This window comes from Marmota marmota, unplaced genomic scaffold (assembly GCF_001458135.2).
Source record: "Marmota marmota marmota unplaced genomic scaffold, marMar, whole genome shotgun sequence".
In the NCBI taxonomy this organism is placed as follows: domain Eukaryota; kingdom Metazoa; phylum Chordata; class Mammalia; order Rodentia; family Sciuridae; genus Marmota; species Marmota marmota.
In genome coordinates, this window is record NW_026000026.1 from 66,099,940 (window position 1) to 66,116,654 (window position 16,715).

At 36.3% G+C, this 16,715-nt stretch overlaps 1 protein-coding gene across 7 annotated transcripts in view; it reads left to right on the forward strand.

The window, feature by feature from the left end:
• Fer (FER tyrosine kinase) overlaps positions 1–16,715 on the forward strand; it is a 459,302-nt gene that overhangs the window by 436,619 nt on the left and 5,968 nt on the right. For 6 of the 7 annotated variants that reach the window (XM_048811559.1, XM_048811563.1, XM_048811562.1 and 3 more), the window contains 2 exons: positions 12,428–12,582; positions 16,197–16,319. In XM_048811559.1, coding sequence (XP_048667516.1) covers positions 12,428–12,582; positions 16,197–16,319 — 278 coding nt within the window. Of the gene's footprint in view, positions 1–12,399; positions 12,583–16,196; positions 16,320–16,715 lie in introns of those variants that run through there. The other variant, XM_048811566.1, reaches the window with a different exon arrangement.

The window sequence follows — 16,715 nt, forward strand, 5'->3', positions numbered from 1 at the left end:
GAGGGGAGGGGGGGTAGTGGAGGATAGGAAAGGCAGCAGAACACAACAGACACTAGTATGGCAATATGTAAATCAATGGATGTGTAACTGATGTGATTCTGCAATCTGTATATGGGGTGAAAATGGGAGCTCATAACCCACTTGAATCAAAGTGTGAAATATGATATATCAAGAACTATGTAATGTTTTGAACAGCCAACAATAAAAAATTAAAAAAAAAATACTCAAAAGTGGCTTCCATTTTCCTTTATTAGTGTGAATAAAGTTGCCATTTGCTTAGCAGGCAGGTCTTTTGGTCACTGATACTTGCTTCTGATGCTGTCTTGCTCCATCTGTGCTGAAATTGCTGACATTCCTGAATGACATGACCTCGGCATTGCCCCTTTCTGAATGAGTTGTATATCTGTATTGAAACTGCTTTTTCGGTTTCTGCCCTGAACTCTGTGTTCCCTGTCGTTTGCACCACTAGCATATGTCTTCCTGGTGAATTCTAAGTTTTAGAAACACAGAATAGTACTTTTTATTCTAATTGTTGCTCTTTTCCTCAATTCTGCTTTCTTACAGCAATATTGCTGCACCTGCTGTTATGTGTTTCTTGCAACCTCCTCACCCAAACTAACCTTGCTCTCTTCTATGTGAGCCAGACGACAGCCTCAGCATATGTTTACTTTACCAGGCTGCTCTCTCCCTCTTCCCTTCCACTCAGCACGTTGAAGCCATCTAAGACATTGTCTGTGCTTTTAAAGGAGGAATCAACAATTATATAGACACAATGGTCTCTCTCATTTCTCTGCTCCTGCTGTTTGTTGCTTCCCTTCGCTTCCCCTTTTACATTCTTTTTATGTAGAATATGTCCTGGAGTGATTCTTTTAGAGATATATTTGATGATATATCATTTAACTAGCTTCCACCAGAGGAATGTAAGTTTTATGAGGACATTAATTTTTGTCTTTTTTGTTTTGTTTCTTGTCTTGCATAGAAGAGTGCCTGGCAAATACTAAATGCTACATGCAAATTTTTGAAGGAATAAAAGAATTGTATTTCTTGGCCTTCTCCCTCACCACCACCAACTTCACATCATTTTTATGGAACTAATTATAGATTGTCTATTTTTCTGATACCCCCACAATAGTTAACCTTTATGGATAACTTGGGGTTCTTATTCATATCCCTTATTATGATATGTTTTAATCTGATATGAAAATTTCCTTTAAATTCTCTCAGGGCCCTTTGCTCCTAAATTAGCTAGCTTCAATATGCCAGATGTTTAAATTCTATTTCTGTTCTCTTTATATCAGACTCTAAGTAGTAATACACAACTTTGGGAAGTTTAGCCAATAATGCTTGCAGAAGGTTCTAGAGTCAAACTATTCCAAGTAGTAGTGTCTAGAAGCAATGCCAGTCGAATAGCCTGATACTTGTACAAAAAAGGCCTGAAAGAGGGAAAATTCAGGTTTGTAGCCTATAATAAAGCCATATAAGAAAATAAGTTCAAGGATAAAGATTAGAAACAATGCAGGAGGAAATATTGTGCCAATGAGAAAGTGCCTGCAACAACTTTGTCTCAGCCCTTCATGAATGTTGATATTTTTTTCATCTTTTTCTCTGTTAATGAATAGCTGGCACAGCAGATTCATTGCTATAGAAAATATTACTCCAAAACATAATGGCTTGACTGTTTATTTCTTAGTCTTCTGTCCACTCAGGTCAACAGTTTGAGCTGGGCTCAGCTGAATGTTTTCTGTTGTTTTCCCTTGGTGCAGTTACATGATTTCAATGGCTCACCTGGGCTGGAGAGTACAATAAAACCTCATTCAGAAGACTGACACTTTTATGCTGGCTATAGATGGGTCTCTATAGTTTCTCACTTGGGCTTCATTATCCTGTGTAAGGCATGTTCCAGGAAGACAAAAGTAGAAACTTCAAGGTCACTTGAGGTCTTTACTCTGAACTTACCCATAATACTTCTGCCACATCCTGCTGGTTAAGTTTCACCAGGGATGGGGTGGAGTATAACTTAGATGACCATGTTTTTCATACCATGCCTGTCTCTCAGAGCGTACCTTTTAAGCATTACCTTCAGACTTGCAATCTCCAATATTATAATGAATGTGCTCATGATAACTATCTTTTCTTGTGTAAGTAAATTGCTTGAGGGAAAGAATTATAGCAGAGGACCTGGTACTAGTTAGTCCTTTGTTAAATGAATGTCAAACTAATGTACTGTTTTGTGTGCTTTTGGTGGTTAAATAAATAAGATAAATGGAAAAAGTGCAAATTGGAAGTGTTTTTTTCAGTTTAGTAAGTCTTGGTATATGTCAAGCAGTAACCATAGAAAGCAGTGTTCTTAGAACCTGCACTTATCTGTATAATGGAGTCTTAGCAGTGTTTCCTACATTAGTTACCAAATCAAATAACCAGATGTGACTTCATCTTTCTCCATTTTCACTTAACATCAGACCTCAGTTTATATGTGGCATGCATTTTAAAATTTGAGATTCATGACAATTTGTGCTAATAAAATCTCAATAAGGAAAGTTGGTTTGCAAATATAGTCCTAATTATTTTGCTGAAAATATTAAATAATCTATTACCTAAAATTAATTGGTAGCACTAAAATGATTTGGTGTTTTGGAGATTTTAAAAATCCTCTATGCTATTTAAGTTCTCATAAATGTATTTGTCCTGGAGTTGCCTTGACAGCTACTGTGGTTTCCTCTATTGCTGACACTGCTACTGAATGCTGTTAAGCAGCTGTCACATTTTTCTCTAGAGATCACTAAATTTTCTGGGAATCCTTTAGGCATTATAAGCTTTATGTTTATATATATTATTTTGTCGACCATGAGCCTTTCTGACAATTTTGTTTTATGTAACTGCAGTCTGCAAGTTAGCAAAGGCAGATTTCATTAAGAGACCAAAAGGACATGCAATTCTTCATGAATGCAATGTGCAGATTTTTGTATGGATTACTCCAAAGAATCAGAATGCATAATAACTAATCCTAAAGGGACAACTGGTGAATATTTTAGATAAATATTTTGTAGAGAAATAGCCATGTATATGAAGTCAAGTCTTTAGAATTTACTTTATTAAAAAAGAATGCAGAATTAAAATAGAATGAAGATCAGGCAAGCTTTCCTGGCTATAGAAAGAAAATATACAGAGACAGAAACGAAATTCAATTTCAGATCTTTGTTTCAAGATAAAAATGAATTATTACAAAATAGGTCTGTATTCATAACTTAGACTCTCCTGTTTGGGTTTCATATACTGCAAGCCATCATAGGACTGAAGGGAAATTTATTAAAGTCACTTGGGATATCACTTCATAAACATAGAAAACATTAGGAATAATGAAAATAGGAAGCAAGGGAAAAAATGATTGTGATACATGGAAGTCATTACTTCTTTCGAACTCCTATAAATAAATGTTTTCCATTAGTAGGATACGAGTAGCATATATTTATCTCCTCTGTTCATTAGGGACGAATACTTCCTAAAGACACTTTATTAATAGACTGTCTTCCCACCTGCCAGTCATGAATAGGGTCTATGTTATCTATGAGGCATCACCAAACCAGAGGTAAAGGTACCAGTGGGCCTGTTTGGTTGGATGCACTTCATTACTGAGCCTCTCAGCAAACTAGTGTCAGAGGATTATCTTTGTGCAGGGATGCTGCTAAGAGTTAAGCCCTGCATGATCTACAGATCATTATCCTAATGGAGGTGTATTCTACCACAATTAGAGTGTCTTTGTTCATTAGTATCTGAACATTTTGCAGACTATAAAAAGTTAAGTGATCCTAAGGCTCATTATGGCACCTTGTGCATCACAGATTACACCGCTGCTCTGTGCCTTTTATATCTTACTTTAGGCCCCAGTGTGACTATGTATATTACTTTGTGAAAGTATAAACCATAACAAATGATTATGGAGGAATTGTTATGTGCCTTTGTACAGAATAGAAAAAATAATATATATTTAGTCTGCTCAACATGTTCTTTATTCCATTGCCTAAGCCCCGAGTCAGGAGCTGTATTTCATTTAACTTAAATGGGAAAGAAAACAAGTCATGGGAACAAAATACAGAAATCTAGTTTAATTTGCCAAGATAAAATGAACAGTATTTCAAAGAAACCAAGAGAATTCTTACACTGTGGAAAAGTAAAACAACACTGGCTTTGGAGCATGACAGATTCCATACAAGCCACTTGCCAGCCATGTGATCTTGGGCACATTATCTGATCTCTGAGCTTGTTTCTTTTATGTGTAATAAAGATTCACTAAACTTCTGATTGTTAAAATTAATAGGTAAAGCCTCTGGCATCATGCTTGACACATAATAGGCACTGAGCAAATGATTACAGGATTGGGAAATTTTCTTGTTGTAGCCCACCGGTATTCAGGAGAGGCAAGACGGAGTTTACCTGCATTGTAGTTTGGCTCTTGGGTAAGTGGGACTGTTTGCCATGTAGAGTGGCTGGCATTCTTGTAACTTAACCTGCCCAGCATGACTTGGATTAATTTTCATGTTGCCACTGCAATAATGACTGGCAGTGTCAAACTCTTCAGCAGGACTCTACTGATACTGTGTGGCCAGTTACAGGAAAACAATACTATGAAACCAGACCATACAAAATGTAAGAGTTGAAAGGCCCCTAATGCTCATATCAGGTAGTAAACCATGGACTCTTGCTCCTTAAATTATTGCAAATGTTCCAAGTGAGCATGAAGCATTATCGGGGCTAGAATAATGTCTTGCATGTATCTATACACAGTATTTTTCTGTTGTGATTACTAGATTACGAATTCCTTTCAAAACATTTATTTTCACCATGTTGTATTTCTACTGTCAACCCTTATAAAGCATATGGCTCTCACACCAAAGTAGATGTAATGCAAAGAAATTATAAGATTGTTTGACACTGTATAGTAGATGTCATGCTCAGAAAAGTCAAGGATTGGTTCCATCCTTTTCAAGGTTCAGGAAAATAATGTAATACATAAGCTTATACTGATTGTTAAGGAAATCACTGGATGAGAACTACAGTCCCCAAATTCCTAGTCTAAGGGCTAGGAATGTAACTCAGTGTACACCACTTCCCTAGTATGTGAGTGTGGTGGATCCTTAGTCCAGAATTCCCAATCATAGAGATTTTGCATCATTGTCTCTGGGGAGAAAAATAGATAACTTCATGGATACTAATCTATAGTTTTGAGTATGGCAGAAAATGGAGTACATGAAAGATATTTCAAGTAGTATCTGGCACATAAAAAGCACTCAATAAATGTAAGCTGTTATCATGGTAGCTGTTTAGGGAGAGTGGTTTTGTTACTTCAGTCTGGTGCTCAAAATAACGTATTTCATCCAAGAATAACATTTTAAGCTGTATTATATGTCATTCAGGCAAGTAGTTTCTTTTTTACTTACACTCTCAGAATAGGAGTTGAATAGGAGGATATTTTCAAAAATCTCCCTTCCAGAAGTCTTTCAGAAATAGAGCCTTTACCATGAGTACTGAAACTAACTGTGGAGTCAGTTCCATGCCCTGTATTTTATTGAAGTTTCAGATGACAGATGAATAAGAGCTCACTCTTGGTGTTGAAATTGGGTATATTCCCTTGAAATAAAAAATTTACTCTTTCCACCAATATGTTTAATCCCATCATTTCCTTTAGATGAGACTCCTTAGTAAGAGATTTAACAATATACCAATATTTTGTATTAAAGTCTGTGCCCAGAGATGGTCTCTAGAGAGTTGGTATCTCATTTTACAGTGTGGCCCACAGGTGATAGCAGGAAGCATTGACTGAGAGTGTTTTATCTGACTACCCAAATAGAACACCCCTTTCATAAAACTACAAACTGTCAAGATAAACCACAATCATTAAATACAAAATATATTAGATGTGTTTTTTTTTTTTAATTAAGGAATTCGGTGTTATCACTATGTTTAGTTCTAAACTTTCCTTCAAAATCCATAGTTAGTTAGCTAGAGAGATGATTTCTAAGCCAAGGAAAAGAATATAGAGGTTGCACTTGTACAGGGCCAGCCATAACTCTCTCAGAGGGAAGTTGCTCAAAGAAAAGAGACAAATGAGTAAAGCATCTCTGTATGTGCTAAGCATGCCCATTGTACTTAAAGCTGGATGACTTACAGGATCTTCCCTCAGGGGTTCTCGGTTACCTATATCAGAGAAGGACTTGGTTATTTCATGTTGCAGCTGGCAATCTCACTGTAAAAAAAAAAATCACTAACAGCCTGTTTCTCCTGAGTGTGCAGTTCAGTTGGACCTCCATCTATTACTGAGAAAAGAGTAACCAGGTGGACAATAAATACAGTATCTCATACAAACTTTTTAGAAATTATATCTGTCTTGTTGTCCCCACCCAGTGTCCAAGTTGACTTTTCCATAGGAGCCAACATCACCCCTAACCCAGGCCTTTTCTACTCAGTCAGTTCTCCATACTATTCAATTTTCCTTTTCCACAACAGAACATATCTTCTTGTCATCCCATTCCCTGAAGAGTTTGTATACTATCTATATGTTCAAATAATTATGATTAAGTGGTAATATGTACCCTGTTCTCCACACATTACCACATTTGCATTTTAGCAGTAACTAAGTAAATGAAGAGACTCAAAGGCTGTGTATTCTGGCAGGCAATAGGGGAGATCTTTCAGAAATAAGTCCTTTGGTTCTCACCTTTCTACCCATTAGGACTTTGGACCTATCTTGAGCAAAAACTTTGGGGCTGCTGGGTTCGTTTCCTGCTTTTCTCTATGTACTCACTAATTGACCTTGAGAAAGTCACTGGGCCTTAGTATCATCATCTATAGAAATGGAGATCATAATTACAGCAATTTCTAAGTGACTTTATATGAAAAGTGCTTCAAAAATGCCTGACATATACTATGTTGTTAGAATGAAATTGAATGGCTTTTACATTCATATAGTAATTGCCCCTTCTAACTAAACTATTTAACAAAGAGTAATTTTCCAACACATTTGACACATTCTAGGCTAAAATTCAAGTTTTGTTATGATAGATGTGCAATTATGTGTCTGTGACTAACATATTGAATGAACACTATTTGCATGTTTTAATTCTTACAACAACTTTGAGGTAGGTACTATTATCCCATTTTACAAATGAGAAAACTGAGGCTAAGTGAATTTCTAAAGATACAAGAGCTAGTAAATGATGCAATGTTTTAAAGTTGATGCAACCACTCTTCTATGATGTCCCCCTAAATATGTTTGCAGCAATACTATAATTCTAATTTATCAGTACATAGTAAAGCAAATGAAGTATGTTTCCTTTTGTCCCCCCACTCTGAGTTCTTGGTTTGATAGCATGACTTAAAATAAGGAAACTCCTGAGCTTTGAAGACATTTTTCTCCTCTTAAGCGCTAATAATACAATCTCAGTATTATCCAGACCCAGTGGGAATAATATTTATATCAAAAAAGAAAAAAAGGCAAATATTTCTCTAACTCCTTTTCTGAGTGATGGATAAATCCTGGCTGTGTAAAATTATAGCCACGAGTAGTAAGTGACACTTGAGGCAAAGCTCTATTACAAAGGAGAACACGGGCCGTCCTCAAATATATCTGGTTTACTGGAGAATTTGCTGAGAGAGAACTCTGGCACCGAGCACAATGCCCGCTGTTGTGCTTTCCAGATAGCAAAGGAAATGTACCCATCTCTATTGTGAGCCTGTAGCTGCTCTGTTCTCATTTGATCCTTAATTACCTTGTTTCATTATATGTTTGACTAGTAAGAAACCTCAAGTATGCACTTAGAAGTTTGATTTTGCATCCATTACACAGCAGACATGAGTGGAACATTTCCATATTTTTTTGGCAATGAGCAGCATTTGTGGTTATGTCCCTTTGCATTTGGTGAGACACTGCTATCTCTGATACTTCCTGTGAATGACACTACCAGCAGCCAAATATAAGACTTCTCATCTCTGCATTCTTATAGGTTTACAGTTTTAACATAGGCTCATGTTGGCTTGATCTCTACCAGTTTTTGTATGTGAAGAGGTAAGGAGCACTAGGGTATTTCCTAGACGGTCTGACTTGGTGATAGACAATCCAAGGTTTACTTAAGAGGAGACTGGAGGGAAAAAAAAGGTGTAGTTCAGCTTTACTTCCCAGCCTACAGACCATATATTTTTTCTTATCACTTTGAATACTTTACAGAATATTAGGCTAACAGTGAGTAAGCAATGCCTGCTTATTATCTGAAGGCCAAGGTTTTCATTCATAGATTATGCCCTAAATATACTACTCCATTCACCTGAAGTTGTGGCCCAAAGGAAGTAACATGTTTTGAAAATGTCAGAAAATTTTGCTTACTCTGAATTGAAGGTGTATCTAAACTAGTTTTAGATTGAAATCAGGAGTACAGTTTTATGGGGGACCAGAGGATAACCATCTACATTGGTGATGTGAGAAGGTAGTTAGGACAACTGAAGTGTATGTAGTTGTCTAGCATAGTATTACTCAGAGCAAAGTCCTAACAGTGAAATTCCATAAATAAAACACAGCAGTGAGTGAAAACTCATTCCAATCAAGAGTAATGCATTTGGCACACACTGGAATGCCAAACTGCCAGAATATCAATTGACTGTATATGTGTGGGTCTGTTTCTGGATCCTCTCCATTCTATTCAATTAAGCCACTGTGTTGTTGACAATATCAAACTACTGTAGCTTTATGGTAAGATTTTAATTCAGGTTATGATGTTCATCTTAAAATGACAGAATATTTTTGAATTAGCTTGTCTACTTCTACAAAGATCTTTGGTATAATTTGGAAATACATTAAATGTCCAGATGAATTTAGAAAATTGCTACCTTAATGATATTGAATCTTGCACTTCATGAATATGGGATAGCTTTCCATTAATTTAGATATTTTCTCAGTAAAGTTTTGAGTAAACAGACTGTTATCTTAGATTTATTTTTAGGCATTGTTTTCCTAATTGTATTAGTCTTTTGTCCTGCAACCTTGTTAGATATCCAAATTCAGAGCTTTTCTTTACTAAAACTATCCATTTGCAGATTTTTTTTACTTTTCTGATATCTGCAGTTGTTTTCTTTTATGTCTGATTTCAAAGAATAGGATATCCAGAACAGTTTTGTATAGAAGTAGTAAAAGCAGAAATCTTTGCCTTGATCTCAAGGGGAAAATAACTTAATTTGCTAACATCTTTACTAGTAAAGGACTAAGATTTTGTATATGCCCCTTGTCAGGCAGAAGTAGTTATTTCTATGTGGTGCCAAGGATCATGCCTCGCACGTGCTAGGCTAGTGCTCTACCGCTGAGCCACAATCCAGGAAGTTATTTAATCTTTGCTTTTTTACCATTCTCTTCAATAATTTTTCCCCTATATTGTAGTAATTAACATTGATTACTTTTCAAATGGTAAACCAACCTTTTGTTATGAAAATGAATCCTAATTGGTCACCAATGGTATTTTTATGTATTGATTTGCTAACATTATAGTATTGGTCTTCATAGATTTGTTTTAAAAAATTGTAGTTGGACAGAATGTCTTTATGTGGTGCTAAGGATCGAACCCATTGTCTCTCATATGCTAGGCAAATGCACTAAAACTGAGCTCCAGCCCCTATGTTAGAGTTCTGCAGAGACCCCTCTATATTTTTTCATATATGTAGTTGTAGATGGACACAATGTCTTTATTCTGGGAAGACATGGTTTCTATTGGAGTTTTAATCACTAGTACTGGTACTACTGCCTTATATTACTCTGTACCTAGAACCTACCTTCAGGGGAAAGCTGCTAGAGAAGGGAGGAGGGGCTGCAGAGGGACAGAAAACTCAATCCCATGTAGGTGCCTTTGAAAGTTCCTACTGCATTCCATACTCTTCAAAGTAATGCAGGTAGAGTTTTAAGGAGTTATTTTTCGTAGTTCAACCGGCGGTTTTAGGTTTGATCAGCAGAAGTACAGACTGAGTTTACATTGCCAAGTCAGAATAGAAGCTGTGAAATGTAAATTTTGAAGACATTGTGAACTTAAGAAATATGTGATATTGCTCGTCCTCTTCAAAACAAATTTATATAATACTAATTGAGCTAGATCCCCTGAGTCAAATACATCCAGAACTTCTGAACAATTCTCCAACCATTCACTTTGATTTATTAATGATAGATTTAATGTATAATAATTCTGTTATAGAAATACGGAATAGAGTTTCTCTGAGGTTGGAGGGTAGAGAGAGGAGTCCATAAATCTAACTTAAAGAAATAATGTACATCCTAATTTGAAATTGGTCTCCAAACATTACCTTTATGGATCCCTCTTTCTGCACAATGATGAATACGTATTTCCTCTTTATATGAAAAATCTCCATACCTAAGATAAGGCCTTATCTCTGTTGAGACTGAGTTAATTTATGATTTTTATTGACAGAGAATAATGTAGAAACTTAGTGAAAGTTTTACAAAATGAAATCCTTAACATGCAACTATTATTGATTCCGTCTTTGGAAGCATGTTTTTTGCATATGTACCTTTTGTAGTCCTGAGTTTTTAGGTGCTGGCCACATTTCCTTTGTAAGTAAAACATTCTTAAAGACTTTCTGTGAAGTGATTTATGCATACTGTTTCAGGACCTCTTATTATAACAGTAGCAGCAATACATAGGAGATATTTGAGCCACATGTTATATGCTGGTACTTTACAAACATTGTTGCACTCAACCCTGCTAGATTGTATTTTTTAGATGAGTAAAATGAAGCTAGGACCACCGTACTCTCCTATGGCTTCTCTCTGCCTCACGTGCTGCTCCTTTATTTAACCCTTCTCCAAGACATGCCATGCCTTAGGGCCTAGTCCTTGAATGATACCTGTTCTCCCTCTACATTCTAGGTGAAAACATTTTCCAGTTCCGTCAATTCAAACACCACCAAAAAGCCACAACTATTGACCTCAAAATTCAACATCCAACTCCACTAGGATATGAGATATCTCAATGTGTCCAAAACCAGATCCATCTCTATACTGTTTTCTTAACTGCATATAATAAAATACATACTAAAACCAAAAAGGGAGAAAATTTCTCATGTTAAAGTAATAAATCCAAGATCAAAAGTAAGTAGTTCAGGACATGTCTGACAACTCACTAACATTGGAACAGCAGCAAGAAATTAGGGGTCTAGATTAAAGTTTCTTCTTTGTTGAAATTCAGGTTCAAAGAAGGGAGAATTGTGATGCTACTTCCTGGAATTCAAGACAACCCATGTTTAACATTGTGGACACACCTAGCTGTGGGGAAGGCTGGGAAGCATAGCATTTTAAAACTGCAGGGCAAAATATTCAGCTAAAATGGAACTTCTGTATTAAAGTGAAAGCCTACTGACTCAAAGTCCATTTCTGCCTCTACCACACTCCTTGAATCTGATCCCACTGATTCCTTACTAGCCTATCTAAACCTCTTTCCCCTTAACACTCAGCACTGATACATTTCTTTTCTTTGTATGTGTGAATATATTCTCTCCCATATATATTTACATAGCTTTGATTATTGACTATCCTCCTTACTAGAATGAGACACAGCACTTTGGTTCACTGCCATCTTCCCTCTGAAGAAAGAGAATAAATGAACAGGAGCCAGCTATGCAAATGGGTAGAGGAAATTTCAGGCAAAGGAAGAGCTAAGTGAGAAGGACCCATAGGAAGTGGAAACAAGTATTCTGAGTTTAGGGAAGTTGTCCTGGATTTGGAGACCAAAGATGATAGTAGGGCTGGAATGTATAGTAAATGAAAAAAGTTGAATAGGAGAGCACCAAGAACAGCTCATCAAGAAGGGTTTGCCTGTCCCAGACACAATAGTGTTACCAGCCTCTCTGGCACCTCGGTCATGTCCAGCCTTTGGAAACTCCAGAGATGGTATATTGAGGGCTACACAGTAGCTATTACCCACATGCTGCCATTTAAATTTAATACATGAAAAGTATATAAAATGAAGAATTCAGTTTCTCAGTCACGTGAGCCACATTGCAAGTGTTTAGTGGCCACACATGGCTGTTGTCTTCATCACAGCAAGTTCTATTGGACAGTGAAGCCAGTCCAAGGAGACATAATGGTAGATTTACTTAGCCTTTCTGATTTTTCCCTTAACCTTAGAATCATGCTTTTCTATTTAAATGGAAATATATGTGATGCATAGAAAGCTAGCATGTGGCCTGTTCCATATGCAAATATTCTTACGGATGATATTTTACCTACGACAGAAAACTTGGGAAGGACTGGTAAATCACAAGCTTTCTTAACCTCATTATAAATACATTGCAAATGTAAAAATGCAAAGTGTGGAAGTCATAAATGTGAAAGCGTCTTTCAATTTGTTTTAATAGGTGTTTTCTGTGTCTTATTATAACCTAGGGACCTTGCTGCAAGAAACTGCCTCGTAGGTGAAAATAATATTCTAAAAATCAGCGACTTTGGAATGTCTCGTCAAGAGGATGGTGGGGTATATTCATCTTCTGGCTTAAAGCAGATTCCCATTAAATGGACAGCACCAGAAGCTCTTAATTATGGTAAGAATAGACTTTTTACTTTTTGGTGGTAAAAATGGACTGTATCAGCACAAAACATTTACAGGTAATTATACAGGGGTATATAGCAAAATCCAAGTTGAGAACCAGCCCAATGTATAACTGTTCAGACCTTGCACTTCAATAATTTCAATTAAGTTTGTGCTCATGTTGATCAGATTTCTAGATTAAAGATTGGTAGATCAAAAAGAATTATAAGCACTTATGTCTCAAACAATTGAAACAGATTATACATAGAATAAAAGTGATGTGGTAGCTCTGGGCCATTTATTTGAATGTCTTATAATTGGTCCAATAACTTCATGTACTGTTAAAATATTAAGTCGGTCAATCCTTGAGTTTCTCTGGAACTTACATAAATCCTGAGGAAAAAGATTGGAATTAAAATAGTGATATTTTTTTTACTTGAATTTTTATGTGTCATTGTAAGTAGAAAGTTTGTATTGTATTCTCTGGTTAGAATGAAATGGGGTAACAACTCATGAATTTAGCAAAAGAAAAAAGTGTGCTTTAAGTGAAATTACAAGTTACATTTTCATTTAGGGAAGTAAGGTCTAAAACAATGGGTATAATGTCTTGAATAAGTAGTAACTTTCCATTTTCAATCAGCAAATCATGATAAATTATGAAAATAATTTTTAATGCCTAGATTAGGCAGATAAAGGTTTTTAATAGGTGACATTCACGAAATTAAAGTGAAAAATTTAGTAGTATTTAATATAATTCAGTGTTGGGAAACCATTTCCTTTGTCTAGTTTCAAAACATTTTCTTCATTTCAAGATCAAGTACCCATTTCCTCCCTCTCCTATTACCTTTCTAGATATTTGAAACGAATAGAATCAATGTGACCGTTTGTATCCTCTTTTCATTTAGTATAAACCTTTTCAGGTGCATTTGTGTATATTGGAGCAGTTTTCTCCTTATGGCTATTGTAAATAGGTCTGTACATATCCAGTTATTCTGAGTATGTACTAGTGTGATCTGGAAAACGTATGGTGATTCCTCGAGCAGTGAAAACTTTTGAATGTATACTGGGTGGGCTTAATCCAGATACCAGTCCTCACCCTTGGTTTGTCTTTCATTGTGACAGCAAATAAGATTTCTATGACCTTTAGTAATTGCAAGCCAATCCACTACTCCTCAGCACCCAGGGAAATGGCAGCCCTGCTAGTTCCCACAGTGGTTTTTGTCTTGCATGGTGGGGTTATATCACTAAAGTGAAGAATCACAGGGTAAAAGGTTGTAATATTTTGCCCCCTAAAGATTTCACTAAAACCAAGCCCTGGTTGCCAGATAATCTATATTACACAGTCTTTTAAAAGTCCTCTAACTAGTACATGATTATGCCTCTTGATCACTGTATTTTAGGTGAATTGTAACTTAAGGAGGACTACAAAGTTCTTGGATTGGCACTGAAGGACTTTTTTTTTTGGCAGTCTTCTATATTTAGATGAGGAAGGAGTTTGTAGGATGCATTATCCAATCCCATGGGGAAATTCCTGAGTCTTCAAGCCTCAGGCAATCCTGGGAAATTGTGTTCTCAGATGTAGAATTACTGAAGATTGGCTCTAAAAAAAAAAATCTTCTGAAAGTAAGGATTTAAAGTGCTTGGTACATTTTTCTGTTTGGTAAGAGTAAGGCTTCCCTACACTCTGGCCTCAGTAATGAAACACTGCCCATATCTCCAATGAAGTGTGGAGTTAGAGTACATGAAAAAAAAAAGAAAACCCTCTGATCCAAGAAACCTTCAAACTGTAGGCTTAAGGTGTAGAATTAAACTGATTTTTACAATTTTGTTATCTACTTAAACGTGCAGTGTAAGCCCTTCTCTCTAGCTACATAATTTCTCTTTTTCGAGGCAAATGTACCTATCATATTTTCATCTTGTTCTCAAAGATTTCTTTAGCATTGATTTGTGAATATCTTACCCAGCATTTTTTAAGTCGGAGGTGGACACAATACCTTTATTTTATGTATGTGGTGCTGAGGTTCGAACCCAGGGCCTCACACACTCAAAAAGAATGCTTTACCGCTGAGCCAGTGCTCCCCACCCCAAGCAATTTTTTAAAATGCAGAAATTGTAACATGCTTGGACTGTTGAGCATTTATCTCTACCATCCACAGTCACAAGATACTGTAGGCAAAGAGGATACGGATCTCCAATGAAGAAATAAAATCTTGCATCAATTATTGAAGTCTCCCACTTGTCACCTGGTTATTTGGGGCTGATGTATCCCCTTCTAATTTGATTAATGTGATTTAACTCCAAAAGTCAGAGTTTTGAATGGAGAGTCCTGGATCTGTTACATCATTGACTGCATGATCTTGGCAAGCCTTCTACTACTCTGCATCTGTTTCCTACTTTGTAAGATGAAAATAATACCCTTTCTCTACAAGCATATTGTGAGAATTAAGAGATAGAAAAAGATACAACTAACTTGCTCTTATCCTTAAAATTATCCAGCAATACCAGGTTCAGAACTAGGTTGAACATTTCCACTTCTGGAGTATGATCTTAGTTTACCTATAATATGCCTTTCTTGATACCCATACATATACTATTTTACAAAATAAGATACTTTCATGAAAAATAATAAACTATTGGATCATCATAATAGTTGATTTGCAGATAAGAAAACTAACTATGCTGTAGGGTAGCAAGATTTATGTCCATAATTACCATCTACCAAGAGGAAAGCTAAAATAACATAGCCCGAACCTTTACTCAGTCCACTCAAGACAGATCAGTTAACACAGTGCAGGCAGACTCTCCTTTACTTCAAGAATATTTTTTTATAGTAACGGTTTTAGAGGAGGGACAGAAACTGAAATCATTTAAGAAACCTTCCACATGTAATCTTGATGGTATGTGCCCTATACATAAAATTAAATATCTTGGGACAGTCTTGGAAAGGACCTTTCTGTTACCCTTCTTTGATTTCACATCCATCTTGTGTTGATTTATCTGTATTTCCTGAAAGCTACCACATATGTTCTAAGAGCTTATCTTGGTGCACCTGTTTTACTGAGCTATTTTGACAAAACAAGGCACCATGTAATTTAAAGAAGTTGTTTTTATCAGTCAGCTATGTTAATTTCCACTCTTCAAAACAGTTTGATTTACAGAAAATATATTTTTCTATCAGCAGAGAAAATGAGACCTTTAAGTACGAAAGAATATCTGTAAACAGTGATGAGTAAAAAATTGAAATTAAGAAAGTTTTCTTATTGCTTTAAGTTTGTTTGCAATTTTAGTAGAAAGAAAATGATGCAGAAGACAAAAATTGCAGGAATCCAACTTATTTAATCTCCTAGGCACTGATGTGTAAACATTTACATGTTTTTATGTAAACCACCTCACTCATGAAAGTAAGCCTGCATGCTGGCTGAATATTTGCTCTTGGTGGGGAGAAGAGGGGGCAAGTGATTATTTGATGACATAACTAGTCCTGAAGTATAAAACCAGTGAAAAGAATAGAAGCACTAGCTCCTGAGGTCCTTTGGTAAATTCAGTTATTATGTGACTGACATACATAACCAGAACCTGTCATCTCCTTGTCCCTCACCTGGTTATGGTTTGTTGTTCCCCTCCCAGGAAGATACAGTTCTGAGAGTGATGTATGGAGCTTTGGCATCCTGCTCTGGGAGACCTTCAGCTTAGGGATCTCTCCTTACCCTGGAATGACAAATCAACAAGCACGAGAGCAAGTGGAAAGAGGTGAGCCAGAGACCCAGATGGGGGCAGCAGTGCCAATGGTGTTTCTCCTGGCCAGATTGCTGGCAAACAGGCTATTATGCTATTTAGGTGTGTAAACGGAGAAAATGTGGTACACAATTCTGCTTTTGAATCCCATGGCTTTTATATAACAAAACACTTTGAAGTATCTTGATACTTTAAAAGTAGAAAACTACAAGCTGTCTCTCCACCCCTTCTCTGCTTGGCATAAAGTTGCAGTGCTGTACCATTCAATGTCTTCCGTGAAAACAGGTTACTATTCCCAACCTATTATTTTTTATTCCATACCAAATAAATCTCCTTAAAAATATTACAAAGTACAATGCTGTCTGTCTTCAAGAACTGGAGAATTTTATAACACTTCTGAAGAAATCCTCG